Raw genomic sequence first — 23,668 nt, 5'->3', positions numbered from 1 at the left:
TTGTCATCCAACGATTTGCCAGGTCAACCTTTCATGCTCAAAAATAAAATAAGCAAAACAAAGATGGATCCAAGTACAAGTGTCTTTAATAACCAGAGATCATAGAATGGTAAGTGCGAGTCCAAAACAGAGTTCATAAGAGACCAAACGCCGTAGTTAAAATGTAAACCAAAACAGTCCCAAAGACAGCCAAAACAGCACTCAAAATTTTATGAGTAGTGCCTCCATTCTTGTTGATTACTTCAAATACTCGTTATTGCAGGCTATGTGTTTCCAGGAGGCAGGTGGTAACGTTGCTCCATGTGGTTAAGATGGCTTCAAGAAGGTCACCCACGGTCTGGAACTAGCGTCTGTTTTTGTAAACTTCTTAAGCTCAATTTTACCATTAAAGGAAAAAGTATATATAAAATATATATATATATATATATATTGCTTGTGCAGCGCAACAATCCTGTCACATTGAAAAAGAGAAATCCTTTTTGCCTTTGGCAACCCAGAGATCATGACAGTGTGACTGGCCGAAAGAAAATGACAGCAAAGCTAGTTTTGCACAGAATTTAACTTTTTAAGGCTACGGTCCTAAACTTTTGATCAGCTGATGAACAAAAAACAATGGACAATAATGGTATCTGCATACTGGGATATTCAGAGAAACACATTACAATCCGGTCATATTTTCATGTTTCAAGCCACGAATATTTTGATTTAATATAAACAGAACAAAACAGAGATATGGTCACAAACTTTAAATTTTGGAAACTTGTGATCTATATACAGTGGCCATTTTTAGTCATTTAAAACCATCATGTTCCTGTCAGATCTCTAATTCATTGATGTTTCTGTTGATCTTGTGGATAATTCTCAGCGATGTAGTTATTTGTGACATGTCTGGTATGTTTTGAGCTCCCTTGCAAGTTACAAATGGGCAAGTTTGTGCTGTGGGAGAAGAAGTGGTCTTTGAAGACGTTTTTTGTTCTTTAAGCCCTTCACTCAAAAATTTAATCTGATGGTTATTTGGCTGCAGTCAGCATCAGTAAAGGCCCTTTAAAATGCTCTTTAAATAATAAAAAAATTACTGTCTTACAGCATCCAACCTCGGCAACAATAATGCACTGAGAAAGATTTTGCTTGTGCAGCTCAACAATCCTGCCACGTTCAAAAAGAGAAAGCCTTTTTGCCTTTGCCATCCAGAGATCATGACAGTTTGACTGACTGAAGGAAAATGACAGCAAAGTCAGTTTTGCACATAATTTAACTTTTTAAGGCTATAGGGTCCTAAACTTTTGATTTTCATTTAATTAATTTAATAGATTTTCATTTAATTGCCTAACCTCTGTTGATGATGATTAGCCAATCAGTCGACACCGACTTTCGGCCACTTTATGAATCGTGATCTGCTATGCTTTCCTATTTCTGACTGCTTCTTTCAGTTCTTCCATGTTCAAGTTCGTGTCAGTCTTGATTGTGTCCAGCCATCGTGTTCTCTGACGCCCTCTTCTTCTTGATCCACTGACTGCACCGAGCGTGAAAGCTGTTTCCATGGAGTTGGTTTGCATGATATGACCAAAGAACGAGAGCCGCTGCTTGGTGATTTTGCCCTCTAGCGATACATTTTGTTTGACACGCTCCAGGATCGTTTTGTTTGTGATCTTTGCTGCCCATGGTATGCGCATCATTTGCCTCCAGCACCATAATTCGAAAGCATCGATCTTCCTTCTGTCTTTCTTCTTGAGTGTCCAGCTCTCACATGCATACATGAAGATTGGGAAAACGATGGCATTGATTATTCTGATCTTTGTTACAATGCTGATGACCTTGCTTTTCCATACCTTCTCCATTCCTTGCATTGCACTGCGGCCAAGTGCGATTCTTTGTCTGATCTCCGGCCCTGACTCGCCATTGTGGTCGATCTTGGATCCAAGGAAGACGAAGTCTTGGACTGATTCGATTTCCTCATTGTCAATTGTAATGTGGACTGTACCATTGCATGCTGTTGTCATTACATTCGTTTTCTTGATGTTGAGGTACAGTCCCATGTGTTCACTTTCTTCTTTCACTTTTCGGACCAGATATTCGAGGTCCTTTTCAGGTTTTCGATGTTTCTCCCGCCGATCTTCACTCCGATTGGTGACTCGTCCAGATTGCATAGCCTATGTGTGTGTGTGTGTGTGTGTGTGTGTGTGTGTGTGTGTGTGTGTGTTGCACCCGTGTCTTTATTTGGCATTTCACAGTTTTTACAACCTGATTATCCACCAGTCCATAATGTGAATACTTTAAATGCTTTCCCTGATCGTAAAGTTTTGTTCAGGAGTGTATCTGGATGCAGCCTTTATGATGCAAGCTGAGATTGCAATGTCAGACACAATGCACTCAGTGAAGCTTGTGATGTCACTATTAGCGGGTAGGGTTAGGTGAGCCCATTTAAATGCATTGCATGCAGCTCAGATTGCATCTGCACCAGGTCTGCATTCAGACCAAGTGTGCCACATGCCTGCTTTTGAGTGAAGGTCTCGGCTGTAAGATCACCCCCTGGGGCTGGCTGCAGTACAAGTCATAAAGCACTCCTCCTCTGTGTTAATGAACGAGACATGAGCCCAAATAAAAAAAAAAAAAGAATTACACTTGCAATAAAATGTCCTGAAAGATGGTTCTGGTCAATTAAGGCGCAAGTTATCATGATATCTTGATATAGGTGCAGATCTTCATTTTTGTAAACAGTTTGTTTTTAGCAGTAATTTAATGCTGGGCGTGTCATCGTGATTGACAGCTGTGATTGACAGTTTCTCAAAGCAGACGTTGGAGCTTCAGGAGGAGACTGAAGTGTTATTATTCGATTTCTGTGTTATTTTACCATGATAAAATGAGTTGTTTAGCAGTAATCTATAGTTTCTGAAATACAGGATTTGGTGAAACACGGTTTATTTGGTAAGGTCAGGGCTTTATTCAGCTTTATTAGTTTGCTGATACATTCCTTACTGCGAAGTTTATTGCACAAGTTGACGAGGATTATTTTAGTGCAGTGTTGGGATGTGTAAATGTTCTGTTGATGTTTAGAAATCTCGCTGTATTTTTCTTTTAAACACATGATTTTTCCCGCATGGTAAATTGTTATCTAAGGTGTGTATATTTTGAGTTCTGTTGATTGCTGATTAAAAAATAAAAACTTTTCTAAAAATGTATGTGTTGTTTATATATACAGTAAGATAACAAATACCAAAAACTCTGTTATAAGAGACATTTTGTGCTCATATTAGTCTAACTCAGGCTAGAGTGTATGAAAAATTGTTTATTTCTGCAGTCCAACATGTATTGCTTTTATTAAATCATAACAGCTTATATCACACAGTTTTTAAACAGTATATTATTATGTGTTTTTAAATGTAAGAGCTTATATTTATGTTTAGAGCCTTTGTTATAGTGCGGATACCGGTGGTCAAGTGAGCAGTTTAGGGGACGTGGTTGATTTAATGCAAAAGGGTTTGGTTGAAAGCTTGATTTCACAGCTCCCCCTCTGGCTCCATCAGGCAGTCCTTCTGCGCATGACCAGGCTTCAATTTCAGCAGTCTTTTGCGACAGTTTGTGCCCATCACGGGGCGTTTTGCCTTCAAATCGTTCAATAAGAAATGGCGCTGTTGCGTCGTCCATATTTTTTACAGTCATTGATTCAGACCCCTCTCAAGGCAGCCAGACCAGGCTAAAAAGCTCAGGTTATCCAGAGGAATGCCATACACACACCTGACTAGACACAGAGTCAACATGAACTAACAATAATAAACTGACAACGAAGCAAAGAAATGCTGCTCAGATATACAGTAGGTGCGGAAATGAGCCACAGCTGAAGCAGCTAATCATAACAGCTGATCAGCGTTAAACCACACGATCACAACAACACAGACATGCAACAACAAACGCACGTGTAGGTAAGTAAAACGACATGACAACAACACAAACACAGAAAGTACACACAAAACCAAAATTGTGACACAACCTAACTTGCCTAGTTAACCTAATAACCTAGGTAAGCATTTAAAAATCACTTTATTCTGAATACAAGTATCTTTATGTACTGTCTTCATGATAAGAGTTATTAAAGGAGGTATCAACCTATTATGGAAAATCTGTTTGTTTAAACACAGTTGCATGGCAACAGTCTGTGAATAGAACCAGCTTCAAATGTTAATCATTTATTAATTAAAATGTTTATAACACCACTTTATAAAAACAGTCTGCGGAAACACTTTGATTGACATTCTCCCTTTGAACATGTCATCAGAGGGGAAATGTAACCCATTAGTAGGCCCACACAGAATCTGCACGTGCAGAATTCCGCAGATTTTCCACTGAATTCAACACATTAATTCTGTTTATTTACTTTGAGTAAATATGTGTAAATCTAAATTTATTCAGTTTTAAAATTAATTAATGTAATATTATTGGCTAATATGAAAATGTTAATCGGATTTAAGTACAATGCAGTTTGTAAAGTAATATTTTCTGTCTTTTAGTAGATATATTATATGAGACTTGCTTTGTTTACAAAATAAAGTGAATCCAATTGGATTTGCATTTTAAACATTAAATAAAAGTAAAAAAAAAGTATTATTGTTTATTTCCTATATTAAGGTTTTAGTTATGATACTCCCAAAATCATTCCACAGAAATCCGCAGAGTATTACCTAAATTTCCGCAGAAATAGCAAAAAAACATCCGCAGATTCCGTCTGGCCCTACCCATTAGTAACAATCTCATGAGCATATGATGATATTCTTGTTTTTTGAATCTGTCACTATGCTGACACATAGGTGTTTGTAGCTCTGCTCTCTTTTGAAAAGAGTGCAGGGAGCACAATCTCATTTGAATTTAAAGCGATAGTCACCAAAATGGCACCATTAAGATCAAAGCCTAAAACGGTCAGTTTCAAAGAGTTATAAAGCATTATTTGTGGGGTATTTTGAGCTGAAAATTACACACAGGGACATCAGAGACTTATTTTACATCTTGTAAAGTGTGATATAATATTAAAACACATAATAATTGGACATCCCCTTTAAATAGTTAGACATTAGTTACAGTTGAAGCCAGAATGATTTTTTTCTTTTTTAAATATTTCCCAAACGATGTTTAACAGAGCAAAGAAATTTTCACAGTTTGTCTGATAATATTTTTTTCTTCTGTAGACAGTCTTATTTCTTTTATTTAAACTATATTTTATTTTAGAATAAAAGCAGTTTATAATTTTTTAAATCCCATTTTAAGAACAAAATTATTAGCCCCTTTAGGCTAATTTGTTTTTCGCTAGTCTACAAAATAAACCATCATTATACAATCACTTGCCTAATTACCCTAACTATAATATTATTTACTGTTATCATGACAAAGATCAAATAAATCAGACATTAGAGATATTAAAACGATTATGTTTAGAATCAATCAAGGTGGTTGGGGCTGGCGGCTGACAGACACAGAGTGATTTACCAGGCTTAGATCAGTGGCAGGCAGCGTGGTTCAGAGTCCTATAGAAGGCGTGGATCGAGGGCAGGCAGCGTGGTTCAGAATTTGTGTAACAAGCAAGGATCGTGGGCAGGCAGAAAGCAACTCAGAGTCAGGAACAGTCCGGGGTTATGCACAAGAGATCAGGCAGGAAATAACGCTCAGAAATGCTGGCTGGGGCTAAACAAGACTTCGCAATGAACAGTGGTTTGAGTGTGGCTTAAATAGGTGGCGTGGGTCATTACCGTGATTCAGTTCAGGTGTTTGCACAATCAGTCTAAGTGGATGATGTAATGCTAGAAGTCCGGGGATGGCGACCTCTGCTGGCCAGCGAGGGGAATGACTGGGACTGAGTCGGTGACATTTGGTTTCAAGATTGGAAAGGTAAAGAGTGGGGTGGTCTGATTGGATGATTGTAGTTTGTTGTTGGTGAATAATATCATGTGTTAGATAGTTTGTCCTGCTCTTGCCAGCAAATAGATTACACAATGTCAATAATAAAGTTAGATAATCTTTTTTCATAAGTCTTTTTTAATAAATTTTGCATTATGCATTCCATAAGTATTGTTAATTTTGATTTATTGTTGACTTCTTAATATCACTAGCCAAACCACCTTACAATTAAAACTTAAATCTGTATGATTCAATTCATAAATTATCTGGCGCTCTAATACATTAACCATGGTCTACTGAAGGTCATTAGTGCTCTAACATGATATTCAAATTACCTCATAAACTCCGCATAAACCTCATTTTTGAGAGCTTCAGATTTTAATGCTAATCTCTCTGTGTGTGTGTGTGTGTGTGTGCGTGTGTGTGTGTGTGTGTGTGTGTGTGTGTGTGTGTGACCCTCACGATTAACACATTCTGACATCAAACATGCCCAGAGGTTTCTAGTGCTGAAACGGGATATAAATTAAACAGTCGAATGTCAAGTGCATGCAGCTTTTCTGTTTCTTAATCTCCCTTCTGAGGAAATGAAGGCAAGGTGGAGAGCGGGAGAGATTCGAAAGCTTTTAAAGCTCTTCCGTGTATTAAAATGCACCATTGTTAACATCGGACACTTTGATGTGCAATGAAAGAATTCAGGTCACAGTCAGTGTAAATGGATGAACTGCAGCAAATGCCTGCTCATAAGCACTTAGAGTACATTTTAGCACATACACAGGAGCTATCATGTCAATGGAATCTGTGAAGTATGCAACTTAGAGTCCACGTGGAATCAGAATTTGTTAGCGCATAGTGTTAATCTTTAGGTAAAAAGTTGAAAAAAATTTAAATTAGGTAATCTTCAATAAAATTTGGACTGTTGCTTCCACGTTTGGAGTATTCCTCCTTTTCTGTTGATGTCAGTTTGACGGCTTAAGCCATTAGCCTCTAACCATTAGTTTGTAATTGATTGTTTTCAGTCTTGTGAACTGTGCAGAGCCAAAAAACAAAACAAAAATCTGGTTATATTTCCATGTTTCAAGCTATGAATATTTCCAACACATATAAACAAAACAGGGGCGGCACGATGGTGCAGTGGGTAGCACAATTGCCTCACAGCAAGAAAGTCACTGGTTCGATCCCCGGCTGGGTCAGTTGGTATTCCTGTGTGGAGTTTGCGTGTTCTCACCATGTTCGCGTGGGTTACCTCCAAGTGCTCCTGTTTCCCATGGGGTATAAGTGAATTGGGTAAGTAAAAAAAAATATATAATAATTGTCCTTAGTTTATGTGTGTGAATGAGTGTGTTTGGATGTTTCCCAGTGATGGGTTGCAGCTGGAAGGGCATCCGCTGGGTAAAACATATGCTGGATAAGTTGGTGGTTCATTTTGCTGTGGCGACTGCTGATTAATAAAAAGACTTGATAAAGCCGAAAAGAAAATAAACGAATGAATAAACAAAACAGTGATATGGTCACAAACTTTAAAATGTGGACACTTGTGATCAACATACAGTGGCCATTTTCAGTCATTTAGGACCATCATATTTCTGTCAGAGATCCAATTCAGTGATGTTTACATTAATCTTGTGGATATTCCTCAGCGATTTATTCATTTACCCTGGGTGCCATCTTAATATTTCCTTTGTTGGTGGCAGTTGCTGATGCTAATTCACATATCTTTTGTCAAAATAAGTTTATTTTGAGTTGTGCTGGCAACGCAAGCAATTTTCAAATCATGGAGGACTGAAAGACAAGAGAACATGGTTTTAAGATAAAGATGAATAATAATACATCAAGTTTGAAGTTTCATAGTTTATCATAAGGTTTGTTTGGAGAATAATGTTTATTATTTACTGTGTAATTTACTGTCCAATAATGCTGTAATTACTAGTAAACGTGAAATAATTAGCAAACTGAAGGTGTAACATACGGGTTGGGACAACAGAGATGCAGATTCACATGCAGTTATGGATGGCTGAAGTGAAACTGACATTTTGACAGTGTAAACATCCCGAAGCGCAAGTGTTTCGAAACACTGCACCGAACCATGTTGACTAATTATTTTGAAACACCTGGTCAGGTGACAAAAGCGATTTAAAGCATCGATAAGATTAGAAGCGTTTCGAAACCAGGCAAATCTGCATTTGACTGACAGCGTCTGCTAAAATTTTTGTCTCATATAGCCTAGTGGATTGTTCATGTACATGTTTCTACTGTGCTTCAAATTAATTTTAGGTTCAAATCACAACTTTTACAAATACTCCGAAATCATGATTTTATGTATTTTAATCTTGTTACTGTTTTATGGTGTAGTCTAGATAGGATACAGCTGCGAATATGCCATCATTTTTGTAAAAATGTAAAACAATAATTAATATTTTTACAGTACTGTGATGGTTGAGTTTAGGTTTTGGGTAGACATTAATAAAATACAATTGGAAATTTAATAAATAATATATGCTGTCGCCTCACAACAAGAAGGTCGCTGGTTCGAACCTCGGCTCAGTTGGCATTCTGTGTGGAGTTTGCATGTTCTACCTGCCTTCGCGTGGGTTTCCTCTGGGTGCTCCGGTTTCCCCCACAGTCCAAAGACATGCGGTACAGGTGAATTGGGTAGGCTAAATTGTCCATAGTGTATGAGTGTGTGTGTGAATGTGTGTGTGGATGTTTCCCAGAGATGGGTTGTGCCTGGAAGGGTATACGCTGCGTAAAAACTTGCTGGATAAGTTGGTGGTTCATTCCGCTGTGGCGACCCCGGATTAATAAAGGGACTAAGCCGACAAGAAAATAAATGAATGAATGAATGAATAATATAAATAATTCTTGCTAACTTCTGGCCACAACCCTGTCTGATCTAGCAACAACCCTGTTTTATGACCAAAACAAGACATATTTATTCACAAAGTGTTTATTCAGGTGTCTGACCAATGTTGAAACGAAACGATACAAGAACAGAGCATTTCAAACTGATATGAAAGCATTTCAAAATAGCTGTATCAGCCTGGATTTGAACCCACTACCCCATGGAAGTCAGAAACCTTACCCGCTCCACTAAATCACTTGAAGGTTCAGTCCTACAAAGTGGGGTTTAATTTTGCTCAACTGTTCTTTGCTGTAGAGTAGGGTTTCGAAACGTTTCGAAGCTTCGACACATTTACTTCAACTGTTTCAGTGTTTCATGAAGCCTCGCTTTGCCCACCACTATGTGCAGTTTAATAAATCAAGAGTAGTCAGGCAGACAATGGTCGAACAGGTACAAACTGAAGCATGAGGGTAATCCAAAGAATGTGGTCAAAATAACAGACGAATGGTCAGGCAGGCAGTATAAAAGCATAAACAACACAACAAACAAGGGTCCAAAAAACACCAGAAGGCAAGACAACGAAAACGCTTCATAATGCTAACTGTGAACAAGACTCAGTAATGTTTGCGTGAAAGTGTGGTGTATATATAGTCCAGGTAATCAATGAAGGCGAGTTTCAGCTGTGTGTGTGTGTGTGTGTGAGTGTGTGTGTGTGTGTGTGTGTGTGTGTGTGTGTGTGTGTGTGTGTGTGTGTGTGTGTGTCAGTGTCTGGATGATTGTCAGATGTGGCAGGAGTGATTGGAGCAATAACTTCTGGGATTTGTAGTCCGGTTAGGTGGCAGAATTGTAGTTCTCCAGTGATCTACAACTGCTAGATCGCTGGTAATAATCACAAAGGGTTGGTTTAAATTTACACACAACTACATAATATTCTGTTTATATTTTATCTGTAATGCTATAGAAAAACAGATATTAGCTCAAGTTTATCAACTGACTTTAAGGAATTGATTCAGGCATATTGTGTAAAAGGAGGGGTTTTGTATAACATGACATTCTATATAATCAATACCCATCCTGAGGATGAACGCATTGGAACCAGCTGGAACCAAGACTATAATATAATATAATATAATATAATATAATATAATATAATATAATATAATATAATATAATATAATATAATATAATATAATATAATATAATATAATAATTCTTCAAATTAGTTTTAATATTTTCATAAAACAATTCTCTCAGAAACATAAAAAAGTAATGATTCAACATTAAATCAGCAGACATCTCAACGGTCAAATCCTTTCGGTTTAATGTTTTAGACAAAAAAGTATACTGAGGCTCATTACACACATTTGTCAATCCACGTTTAAAAGGGAAAGCAAAGGGAAAGCAAAGAGAGTCCAGTAATGCAGTTGTGCTGATCTCGCAGTTTGAGCTCACCACAGTTACTGGGCAGAATCACTGAGCTTATGACTGTGAAAAAGCACTGCGCCTCAACAATCGTATTTCAGTTTGGACCGGGGGCAATTTTTTTCACTTTGTGTTTTTTATATTTCACTCTGTTCAGTATGGTTTTCCTGGGTGTAAATCAAACATGATCTCCAGCTGCCCTGCAGGATCATAGCATTATTGATGGAGCTTTTAAAGGCTTGCAGGAAAGATGTTCTATTAGGGAACAGTAGTAGAGCTGTGCTTTATAGATCCACTATGAAAATTTGCTGCTAAGACAATGCAAAGTTAGATATAGATTGCATTTTTTTTCATGTTAGAGATTGTTTTAGCTGAAACTGTGGTCCTTGATGATTCATTACATTCATGTTGACCACAGACACTTTTAGACTCAAGCAAACACACTATCCAAAATGTGTGTAAGTTTCTTTCACTCTAATAGTGTCTTGAATAAAATTCCTGAAATTGAGAACTGCCTTAATCTTTTGTGGCAAAGAATCAACAAGGTACTGGAAATATTCCTCAGAGATTTTGGTCCATATTGACATGATAGTATCACATAGTTGCTGCAGATTTATCGGCTGCACATGCATGATGTAAATCTCCAGTTCCACCACATCCCAAAGGTGGTCTATTGGATTGAGATCTGGTGACTTTGGAGGCCATTTGAGTAAAGTGAACTCATTGTCATGTTCAAGAAACCAGTCTGAGATGATGAGGATGGACATAGTCAGCAACAATACTCGGGTAGGCTGTGGCGTTGACACAATGCTCAAATGGTACTAATGGGCTCAAAGTGTGCCCCCACACCATTACACCACCAGCCTGAATCATTGATACAAGGCCAAATTCTGACCCTAACATCGGATTGTCACAGCAGAAAACGAGACTCAAAACCCAGGCAACATTTTTCCAATCTTCTATTGTCCATTTTGAAGAGCCTGTGCGAATTGTAGCCTCAGCTACAATTTGCACTGCATTTAAAAGAAAATAAAAACATATCGAGTTTAATCTTATCATTTTCCTATACGGTCAATAAAATGTAGCTGTTTTTACATAAATCAAAGTTTTGGCTTTTAGTTTGTCATTCTGTTTGATCAGAACTTGTCAATACCTATCCTGAGGCTGAACCCATTTTAAGCAGCTGTATCTCCAGCTCTCTGGTCTCCAGAGATGATCTGCTGCTCTCAGAACAGACAACAAAAAACATCAACAAAACCCAGTTATTTTCCAAAAGAGAGGGATGTTTCTGCTGACACGGGTGATCAGAAACAGAAGTGCAGAGGAGATGTGGTCAGGAATCAAAAAACATTCTTAAGTGCTTGAGTGGGACATGGATTTTCTCAAAACAACACTTAAAGGGAAATATTTTGTCTGGGAAACAAGTTTGCATAATGTGCCATAGGATGATTTCTCCGCTCTCAATTGTTACAAAGAACAAATCAATTGGCATGCAATACTGGTTTCTAATATGCCCTCCCTTTATATTAGCACCATTGATCTATGAAATATGAGCAAAGAAGACTGGGGAAATGTAATTATTGTTTAATGTTTTGATCTTAACATAACATAGACAAAACAAGAAACACAAGAGTTTGGTTTTTGGAAGAGAATAGAGATTTAATCTTTCAAACTATTTGTTTTGATGTCAATGATTTTTGTTTTTGAAGACTGTCACCCCATGATCCAACTGCCCTCTGTGATTCTTTATCTGTGATTTTTGGAGATTTTGGTAATACTTTACAATACGATTCTTTTAATTAATGCTGAAATATATATTTACTCACATAATCAAACAACGAACTTACAGCATCACATTTACTCATCTTTGCTACACCCCGTCCTAACTAAGATACAAGGTATCTTTTTCATATTAAAATTATTTTTTTGTCCTAACCACCCGTTACAACTTTGTATGTTAGGATCAATTACTGTATATTTCTGTGATGTCCTAGCTGAAGCAAATACTGAGCTTTACTGAAAGTGTCAGAAGATAAATTACCTTAGATTTTGAAAAGAAATTAGCTAGCAAACTAACAAACAGTTTAAATATGAAACAACCCAACATGAACCACTGAATCACCCAGTAATGTTAAAAATGTTTAATAATTATTTTGCTGATGGGTCAAATTTTGATGCATTGCATATTGTTAGAACACGGAGCTAACGATAATATGTTACCGTATATTAACCTTATAATGAAGTCATTCATTTTTAGGCCCTGTTAACTAATGTCAATAAGCCCATGTTTATTTTGATAAAACCTTAATCTGTTTGCACCTGTTCTCTGTTTGTTTGTTTGTTTGTTTGTTACCATTGGCAACACCATCCAAAATTCCACACATCAGCATACTGTTTTAAGGTATTTGCTCTGGGCTAACCATGGCATGTTTCTGAGGTTTTTACCAGTGTCGGCAGGTGTCCTGGCAATTATTGAAAAAGTTTGGCAAAATTTGGATGAGAAACACAGGAGAAAACATTTTTTGAATTAAAAGTATATATATATACATATATATATATATATATATATATATATATATATATATATATATATATATATATATATATATATATAAATTAAAATAAATACATTGTATAATAATAGATAATAATGCAATTAAATCCAAATGGATTTATCCAATAGATAAAGATATAAACATTCTCTGCTATGTAGAATAAAAAAAATGAGTTAAATACTGAGGAATTATACTATTTAAAGTAAACTGAATTTAAATCAATTGTGTGAAATCTGACTTTTTATGCACGTGTTACAACTAACCCTCTGTCTGTTACAACTTGCCCTGCAGGCGGGTAAATAGTAAGATTTTTACTCCTGGCACTTTTTGCACTACTGCACTGAAACCATAGGTCCGGCGATCATACAATCAGTGCCAATTTGTAAATTTTGCTCTCCCCTATACCATGTACTATTGTTTCAGGCTTTTCATTTTTATTTTGACAAAAGCTTCAAGCTCAGTTATTTATCTGTCATGCTATACATAGATGACAGATACAAATTCCTGATAAAAGCCTTTATTTGCCATCATACTATTTACCACTATCTTGTGTATTCTGTCACAAAATACAGCAAAAAGTCCAACAAGATGGTAATTGTCATAGTGAGCTCTGTCACAAAAGCATGGGTCACAGGAATACTCAAAAACTCAGTATATTTATTTACAAAAACACTCATTGGCCAGGAGCAGGAATGCACGGAGAAATAGGATGACAACACCAGACAAAGAACTAAGAAAACTCATGGGTATGAATATACAAGACAGGATTGAACTGAATACATACAGGAGTGTGACAGGTGAAACAAATGAAACGAATGGCGGAAAAACTGAACAAAGGAATCACATGACAATAACAGAAACCACATGAACCACATGACAGGTAAACAACAGGATTGTGAAAGAAGTCTAATAAAGTGTGTATATTTAATTTGTGTTTAATTTGACTTGAAGATGGAAAAAAAAACATAGTTTACATGGTAGATTCTTAATCAGATTATTATTCATTACAGAATGTTTTTGTCCATGTAAATGTAATAAATGAAAGCAGAATGTTTGTATTTTACAATGTTATTTTTTTTAAGTATTTAGACATTATTTTTTTTAGTATTAAAGGAGAGCACTGTATTTTACCCTGAAAGCTTTGCTCCTCCTTTTGAAATGTGTGGTCAGCAGTAGTTGTAATGCTTTGGATGTGAGCGTTAGTGAAAGGCGATTGAGAATAACAGTTTGTGAGGTCAGTATTGATGTGCTGGTGATTGAGAGGCGTTACTTTAGCATAGAGAGCTGCATTCCTGCAGACGCGGCTCTTTTCCACAGCCGCAGGGATTATGAAGAGTAAAGAATGATTTTTGCTTACTGTAATCCTGAATGACCTCTTGGGTACTTTAAGATCTTATTATGAAGAATTTGTAAGAGTAAAGTCAACATGGAATCTTAATGTATGTATACTGTCTTGGTACTCATTAATTGTGCAATAATTATACATCCAAATCCGATAAACAAACAAATAAATCCTCAAATGCAACACACAGTTAGGCAAAATGTGTTGTTTTTTGTTTGTTTATAAATGACAAAATACTTGTATGTACATTTGATCTTTCTAATACAAATTATGTTTGATATATGCTATGTTTGATATGTAAAAAAAATGTAAATATTAAACTTTAAATAAATAAATAATCCACTTGTACTTTAATTTCATACATGTACAAAAAATTATAGGTTTAATACAATGTTTACTTTGAACTGTTTAAAGTTTGTTTTCTGTTTATTTAATTGCAGTCAGAATTATTAGCCTCCCTAAATTATTAGTAACCCTGTTTATTTTTTCTCCAATTTCTGTTTAACAGAGAGAAGATTATTTAAACACATTTCTAAACATAATAGTTTTAATAACTAATTTATCATAACTAATTTATTAACTTTATTTTATCTTTGCCATGATGACAGTAAATAATATTTTACTAGGTATTTTTCAAGACACTTCTGTACAGCTTAAAGTAACATTTAAAGGCTTAACTAGGACAATTAGGTTAACTAGGCTAGTTAGGGTAATTAGGCAAGTTATTGTATAATGATGGTTTGTTCTGTAGACTATTGGGAAAAAAATTAGCTTAAAGGGGCTAACAATTTTGTCCCTAAAATGGCTTTTAAAAATTAAAAACAGCTTTTATTGTTGTCGAATTAAAACAAACAAGACTTTCTCCAGAAGAAAAAATATTATCAGAAATACTGTGAAAATTTCCTTGCTCTGTTAAACATAATTTGGGAAATATTTAAAAAAATAAAAAAATAATAATTCAAATGGGGGCTAATTATTCTGACTAACTGTATGTGACCTTTCAATCCCCACTTTACGATTTTCAACAAATGTGTTATTATTATTGAAAAATATTTACTTAAAAAATAAGAGAAATCAAAATAATAAACAAATGAATAAATCATCTTTTAAATAATTAATGTAATACATCTACATTGAGTTACATATTCTATATGATGCTTACCAAAAATTTATTTTGAAAAACTAGATATGTATTTTAAAATGCTTAAGACAATCTTATAAGATGTGCAGTGTGTTTTAAATACTACTCATATTACTTTAAACTCCCTTTCAGTAGATTTTAAATTTTTTTAATTATTATATAAATATTTTTTATCTACAAAACAAAACATATGCTCAATAAAAATACATGAATGTATAAGATAATGCATAACATACACTGTATTGGATTCATTAAACTGTATTGTTGACTTATTGGATGTATCTCTTTGTTTCATAATAGAACATTAGTTCAATAGAACAATTAAATTCAGAAGGTTTAATACAATTCAATAATTGTTAATAATAAATATTTATTCTTCATTCACAATAAAGCTACTGTATTTGCTTCATGTGCAGAAATGTTGAGTAACATTAGGTTTGCGTTTAGCTGTGCAGGTTCAATCTTCAGTTTATTGAGCTCTCAGATGATTCACTACAGAATGGCTCTCAAACCAATTACATGCATCTGTTATGATGTCTAATTAGCTTCATGTTGACTGCCAGGGTGTATCATTCATGTCAGATAAAACATAATAGCTTTTCCATCCAGTCGTGGCAGCTGTCATTATTCAAACTGTCACGTGATAAATCCAGAAGTGTTTTGTGGTGCTTTGATAAATGAATTTGGCGATGAGAGTGATTTGCAGGTAACAGATGGTGTTTTAATAATAAGTTTTAATTTCAAGTAGGTTTAGAGCTTGAAACTTTATAAATTTTGAACCAAAAAAATACAAAAACACATAAAAAACACATACTTTATTAAACTCACTAATAAAAAAAACTTGTAATAAAAAAATACAATACTATCTTACATTTTACATGGATTGATGGATTGGTACCTAATTATTCACTGAAATAAGCTAGACTTCTGTTCTTTCTTGTGAAAGTTCTTGTCATGTCATTAACCGATCAATAATGTTATGTCCAGAATGTACAGTGCATCCGTATTCATAGCGCTTCATTTTTTCCACATTTTTTTTTATGTTACAGCCTTATTCCAAAATGGATTAAATAAATTGATTTCCTCAAAATTCCACACCCAATACCCCATAATGACAATGTGAATTTTTTTAATTGTTACAAATTAACTAAAAATAAACAAAATCTAAAAAAATCACATGTACATCAGGATTCACAGCCTTTACTCAATACTTTGTTGATACACCTTTGGCAGAAATTACAGCCTCAAGTATTTTTGAATATGATGCCACAAGCTTGGCACACCTGTCTTTGGGAGTTTTTGCCCATTCCTCTTTGCAGAACCTCTCAAGCTCTATCAGGTTGGATGGGAAGTGACTCTGTTCAGACATTTTCAGATCTCTCCAGAGATGGTTAATAGGATTTAGAGCTGGGCTCTAGCTGGCCCACTCAAGGACATTCTTGTTGTGAAGCCACTGAACTGATATTTTAGCGGTGTGCTTTGGGTCATTGTCCTGCTGGAAAATGAACCGTCGCCCCAGTCTGAGGTCAAGAGCACTCTGAAGCAGGTTTTCATTCAGGATGTCTCTGTACAATGCTGCATTCATTTTTTCCTCTATCCTGACCCCTCTATCATCCCCACAGCATGATTCTGCCACCACCATGCTTCACTGTAGGGATGTTATGCTGATAAGCGGTGCCTGGTTTTCTCTAAACCAGTGGTTCTCAAACTTTTTCACCAAGTAACACTTCAGAAAAAAAATGTCTCTACATGTACCACCATAATGACTGGCAGGGCTTTACATTAACACCCGCCAACCCGCCAAATGCGGGTAGATTTCAGCTTTGGCGGGTTAGACAGACACCTCCACTAGCCACTTTGGCTGGTTGAAAATGATTTTTAAATTGTAGTTTTCCTAAAAGCAGGGTTCGACAATATAAGGATTGCCCAATATGCGTGCAAATGTGATCTTAGAATCGAGAAGTAAAATAATTGTGATCACGTGAGCAGAAGAAAGCATATTAATACCAAATGAGAGGATGATGATCACTCGTGCTAACAGCTGATGTGATGCGCGTGGCTGCTTAAAACGTGTGCGCGTGACTGCTTAACGCGTGCACGCTCCCGAATCGTGAAGCAACCGTGTCTGGAACAGGTTCTGAAAACGCAACTGTCATCGGTTCTCTTTCAAATAAACTAGACAAATAGTGATGAACATGCACCCATAGTCCTGATGCTTTTAAGAGCTCAAAATGTGTCTTTTTGTAAGCAGCACCAGTTGCTTTCACTTTGAACAGATTATTAAATAGCCCCCTGAATTATTAGCCCCTCTGTTTATTTTTTCCCAGTTTTCTATTTAGAGAAGATTTTTTCAGCACATTTCTAAACATAATAGGTTTAATAACTCATAACATAAAGATGTTAAAGACTGGATGACCAACAATTTTCTTCTCTTAAACTCAGACAAAACAGAATTATTACTTATTGGGCCTAAATCCTGTACACAGCAGATCTCACAACTCAACCTGCAATTAGAGGGATACAAAGTTAGCTTTAGCTCTACTATAAAAGATCTGGGTGTCATATTAGACAGCAATTTAACTTTTGAAAATCATATATCCCATGTCACAAAAAATGCATTCTTTCATCTGAGAAATATCGCTATGTTATAAAGTATGCTATCCATCTCAGATGCAGAAAAGCTAGTCCATGCTTTTATGACTTCAAGGCTGGATTACTGTAATGCACTGTTTGCTGGCTGCAATGCATCCTCTATTAACAAACTTCAGCCAGTACAAAATGCAGCTGCCAGAGTTCTTAGCAGGTCTTAAAAATATGATCATATCATCCCAAATTTATCCTCCTTACACTGGCTGCTTGTTAAGTTTCGTATTGAATTTAAAATATTGCTTCTTACCTATAAAGCTTTGAATAATCTAGCTCCTGTTTATCTGACCAACCTTCCGTCTCACTACAATCCAACCTGCTCTTTAAGATCTCAAAACTCAGGGCTAGTAGTACCTAAAATAGCAAAGTCGAGTAAAGGAGGTCAAGCCTTCACATTTATGGCTCCTAAACTCTGGAATAGCCTTCCTGATAATGTATATATGACTTATTTGCATATCTTTGAAATCTAAACTTGTATTTTAAATGTATTAATTGGATTTACATATTTAAATTAGAAATTAGAGTTCATTGGCAGTTCATTCTGCTGTGGTGACCTCTGATAAACCGAAAAGAAAATGAATGAATGAAGGAGAGACAACCATTAGTGTGAACGTATTCACTGATGGAAAGGATGATTCGAAGTAACTGAATGTTATTAGTTTCTTTAGTTGTGATCTGTGAAAGACATACCCTGGAATGTGGCAACTGACCAATCAGAATCAATTATTCCAGACACTCATGTAATAAAATAAAATAAAATAATGGTGCCCACCCAAAATCCAAAATGCATGTAGACTTTTTTTCAATAACTTAAGTAATTCATGGGTTTTCTACAAATGTACTTGCTTTAGTACGGGACATAATTCACAGTATATTAAGCAGTAGAAGTCTCAATAGCCAGGGCTCGTTTTAAGAGTTATGATTTAGGTTAATGAGCAGGATTGTGAAGTCATGTTCATGTAATCATATTCCATTCTTTATTCTTCTGTTCTTCTTGGTTTCCATGCTCTATTAACGCAGTCTTTCTCTTTCTGAGCGGTTCCCCTTCTGAGATGCTGAGTGGTACATTCCTATCTACTACTCACTGCCGTTCTGCCTCTCGCTCCATCAGACAGCAGAGCGCTCGACACATACTGCACTGCTCCACAGCATCACTCGCAGAGTGCGTGTGTGTGTGCTTCTCTAACCCTTCACTGCTGCTTGTCTAGACGTTCAGGATGTGTGGCAGGTGGCCTGTGCTGTAAATCATCATTAACAATTCAACTGCAAGACTCCAGGTCAGACTCGGCATCGGCTCTGGGATGTCTTCTCCAGGATCCGCCAGTGGCAGCAAGAGGAATTCCTGTAAGTGGTTTGTCTCTTTCTTTCATTGGCGATGCTGGAAGTATCCTCTGACCCTCTGCAGTGCTTCAGTGACTCCACATGCGTTGTTTACAGATGTGCTTGCTGTTGATTTCGATTTCAGATAACAGTTGCTAACTGGACTTGTTTTGGTTCCAATTTGGAGGGCGGAAATCGTGGGTGGAGTGTCTAATTATTTCTGATGTTTATTAATCACTGAATGGCTTTGTAATAATATTGATAAAACAAACAGATAAAGATCTGTAGAGACATTTGGATCATCAATCTTTTTAATGTCCTTGTTTACTTTTTAAAAAATCATGTTTTTGTTAACTTGCATTTAAAAAAAACATATTAAAGCAGGATAAATAAGGAATTATTTAATCTATCTATCTATCTATCTATCTATCTATCTATCTATCTATCTATCTATCTATCTATCTATCTATAAATTAAAATATTTTAGTTTTCAAAATGTCATGTTTTATCACTTTTTTAAAGAAATTACGAAAAGCAGGATGAATCAGGATTATTTAGTTATTTTTTTCATGCTGAATGAAATTTAGTCATTTTAAATGTTTATAATGTAAATATCCTTGTTTAGTCTTTAAATTGTCATCTTTTATCGTGGTTTGTCTTTTTTAATTATAAAAAGCAGCATGAATCAGGAACAATTTACATGATGATTAAATTGTGTTTTTTAAACATTTATAATATCCCTTTTAATCGTTCAAAATGTCATGCTTTATCGCCTTTTTTTTTCAAAAAAAAAAAAACAACAACTCTTTAATATATCATGAATTAGGAAAAAATTACATAACTTTTGCATTCTGAAGCAAATCTTGCCATTTTAAATATTTATTCTAGCTAAAGGTTATGTTTATCACACTGAAAAATTAAATATTTCTGCAAAATTGTTGCAAACATTTTATATGGGTTAAACTTAAACAAACAAATTAAACTTAGTGCTGTTCATCTTAATTTGGTTGTTTAAATTCAGCCCAAATTATTGTTAACAGCCAATCAACATAATTTTATTTTTTTTTTTATTTAGTAAATTCAATTAATCATCTTTGCATCATTTATTCAGCGCATGCAAACATAAAAAATACTCTAAAGTTTGGAATAATTAAGATTTTATATTGATTTTGAAAAGTAAACCAAAAATCCAATTTTAAAATGTATTATTATAATCATTAACTGCATTTAATTCCACATTACAAATTTTGTGTGACTCGAATTGGTTCTTACCAGTCAATACATCAAAAACACTACCCTGCAGGCACAGGACGTCAACATGAAGTCATGTTGACGTTGTACCTCAACGTCGTAAGGATGTTGGATTTTGTTTTGGAAATGAAAATCGGGTTGACATCAGAACCCAATGTCAGGCCAACGTTAATGTCCAATGTCCAACCTTAAATCAACCTAAAATATAAATGTCTAATCATGTTACACATTGACGTTGTGTAGGCGTTACAACTATGACATCTATCAGACTTTGGATTTAGGGCACTTTTCAACACAAACTAAAATCATATCAATATCAATTAATATAATATTATAACATAATATCCATGTAATTTGACTTTGTTATTGGATGTCAAAATAACATTGTCCTTAGACGCTGGCTAGACAATGAATTTTCGTCACCTGACGTCATGACCTAAATCAAACCTAATATTAACTCCTTTTGATGTTGTGTGTCTGCTGGGTACATTCTGCAAAAACTGTTGTCATGAAACCTGAAAAGGTGTCATCTTGTTCAATTTGACCACAGGTTTTACTTAATAAATAACAAAACTTGTGATAAAGTAATATTGAATTTGACTGAGTGCTTTACTAAAAGGTTTTGCTCACTGCTTTGACGTCAACAATGACGTCAAAAATAAATTTGAAGAGCTTTTATTAGCTGATATGATTGTTTCTTCATTAGCATATAGCCTTGTGTATATTTTCATTAGTTTAGAAGCACTGTTGCTTCCCTCTAGCCAGAGCAGCTTTCTAGCTTTATCCAGTGCTATATTTCAGAAGAGTGACTTTAGTTAATATTTCATTGCGTGTGAAAATGTTGGTGCGATGGCGAGTGGAATAATAGCAGCATGTATGAGTCAGTGTGAAAGCTGTGTGAGGGAGAATCCTCAGGGGATGAACTTGAGCACTGACTATTGAGCGCAAAGACACTCTGATATTGCACACACACATACATAAACAAACCTTTCTTCTCTAGGTCCTTTTTCAGAATATTTGAGTTTATTTGGCTTTCAAGTTGATAAGCAATGCAGGAGAGCTCTTTAAGTCTGGTTGTTATGACAAGCCCACCCTTCCCCCTCGTCTGTCTCTCCTCCTCAAGATGAGATTTACAGTCAAGGCTCTCTCTCAGACCATGGAAACCTCATCCCAGAATATCTTTAATTAGTAAACCAACCTGCTCTCAGTGGCCCTCAACCCACTTTGGTTTCCAATCAGCATCAAAATTGATTGTTGTTTTGCCTACTTGTTTGGACACAAAGTGGTTTGGCTAAAGCCATTGAGATAATTTGTTTAGACAGACCTTAAAGGGACAGTTCACATAAAAATTGTCTCAAATTTTACCGTTAATCATTTCATGAATTTTAAATACTGTTACTGCACAAGTTTTTTTTTTTTTTTTTTTTTTTTTTAAATGTGACCTTTATTTAGAACGTATGACTTTAAAGGTTTCATTATGACTGTCACGATCACCAGCGATCTAACCTTCATAGATCACTGGAGAACATTCACATTTACACAGACTACAATCCTGTCTCAATATGGACTACAAGTCCTTCATGCAACACACATACACACCTGCTCCAAGTCTCCATTTATTACACTCACACAGCTGATGCAGCTCAAGTACTGATTATCTCTGTCACGATCACCATCGATCTAACCTTCATAGATTGCTGGAGAACATTCACATTTACATGGACTACAACTCTGTCTCAATATGAACTACAAGTCCTGACATGCAACACACACACACCTGCCCCAAGGGTCCATAGACTACACCCATGAACATTTCCTGCTTCTCATTAAACTATTTTACACCCGTAATCAGTACTTGAGCAGCATCAGTTGTGTGAGTGTAATCAATGGAGACTTGGAGCAGGTGTGAGTGTGTGTTGCATGACAGGACTTGTAGTTCATAATGAGACAGGATTTTAATCCGTGTAAATGTTCTCCAGCAATCTATAAAGGTTAGATTGCTATCATTTTTTGCTTCTTTTTTTATCTTTTCATTTTCTGCAAATATTGCAGAACATTATTGTTTCAAACATGTGTACATGTATTATGTTGTTTAAACAGCTTAATAATGATTACATTATCTGATATATGATGGCTGATGGGCACATGTTAGTATGCACTGCAGTGGATGCTTGATTTTTTTTTTTTTACTGTTATGTATCTTCAAAGTGCAGGGATACTCTGCTTGTGACCAAACAACTACATCTCAGATTCATCCCAACAGGCACAAAATGTCTGACCAAAATCCAACGTCAAACCAACATCTTAAACCAATGTCATATTGATCTCAAATTCATGTTCAATTCATGTTCGTTTATATAGCACTTTTTACAATATAGATTGTGTCAAAGCAGCTTCGCACGGTTCTAGTAAAGTCCAGATTTCAGAGTCAAAGTTTAGGTTAGTTTCACTGCTGAAAGTTCATATTCTGTAGATCAAATCCACTGAATCGCAGCTCCACAAGTCCCGATCCGAGCAAGCCAGGGGCGAGGAAAAAAACTTAAATTGACGAAGTGAAGGTAAATAAAAAACTTGAGAGAAATCAGGTTCAGTTAGGCACGACCATAGTGAGATTTATTCATCAGGTTTGTCAACCAAAATCCAATGTCTGTTAAATGTCATAGTGGTAACGTTCACACAATGTCAAGCGGTAACATCAATAGAAGTTAATATTTGGTTGATTTAGGTTGGACGTTGGACATTAGCCCCTTTCACACATACAGACCTTTCCGGAAAATTGCCGGCAATTTTCCGGAAAGGTTGTATGTGTGAACAGGTCCTTTTTGAAAATACCGGTAAATTCGTTCTGGCTATTTTCCGGAAAGAGAAGTTGTAACATTACCGGCAATTTGCCGGAATGCTGCGCTGTGTGAATGCAGAAGGAAGATTACCGTAATAAGCGCGTGCACGTCTAGAACGTGCTGACGTGAGACGTCTGCTTTAGCCAATCACAACATTCAGACGCGTTTACGTCCGCGCGGTTCATGAAAATAAAAGCCTTTGAATATTTTTCCAGACACATTTAGCTGCTAGAAGATAGTCAGGTCACGTTTATATGTTCTTCTTAATGCCAACTGTGTAAATAATCATCGATGAGATGCTTATGATAAGCCGTTGTTTGTTTACCTTCAAGCTTTGCGTGTGCCTGTGAAAACAGCCTGTGAGCGCCTGCACACGCACATATTATGAATCTCGACATGCGAAAGTGATCCTGCGAAAGTTGTTCACAA

At 35.8% G+C, this 23,668-nt stretch overlaps 1 protein-coding gene across 2 annotated transcripts in view; it reads left to right on the top strand.

The window, feature by feature from the left end:
- Window positions 1–18,937: 18,937 nt before the first annotated feature.
- The window catches only part of dtnbp1b (dystrobrevin binding protein 1b), a 73,811-nt gene continuing 69,080 nt past the window's right edge, over window positions 18,938–23,668 (top strand). For both annotated transcript variants that reach the window (XM_005170037.5, NM_001044814.2), the window contains 1 exon segment: window positions 18,938–19,172. In XM_005170037.5, the coding sequence (XP_005170094.1) occupies window positions 19,130–19,172 (43 nt within the window). In that variant the 5' untranslated portion in view covers window positions 18,938–19,129.

The sequence above is a fragment of the Danio rerio genome, chromosome 19, assembly GCF_049306965.1.
Source record: "Danio rerio strain Tuebingen ecotype United States chromosome 19, GRCz12tu, whole genome shotgun sequence".
Lineage (NCBI taxonomy): Eukaryota > Metazoa > Chordata > Actinopteri > Cypriniformes > Danionidae > Danio > Danio rerio.
The sequence above is the reverse complement of the archived record's forward strand: the minus strand, read 5'-3'. Positions and strand labels throughout refer to the sequence as shown.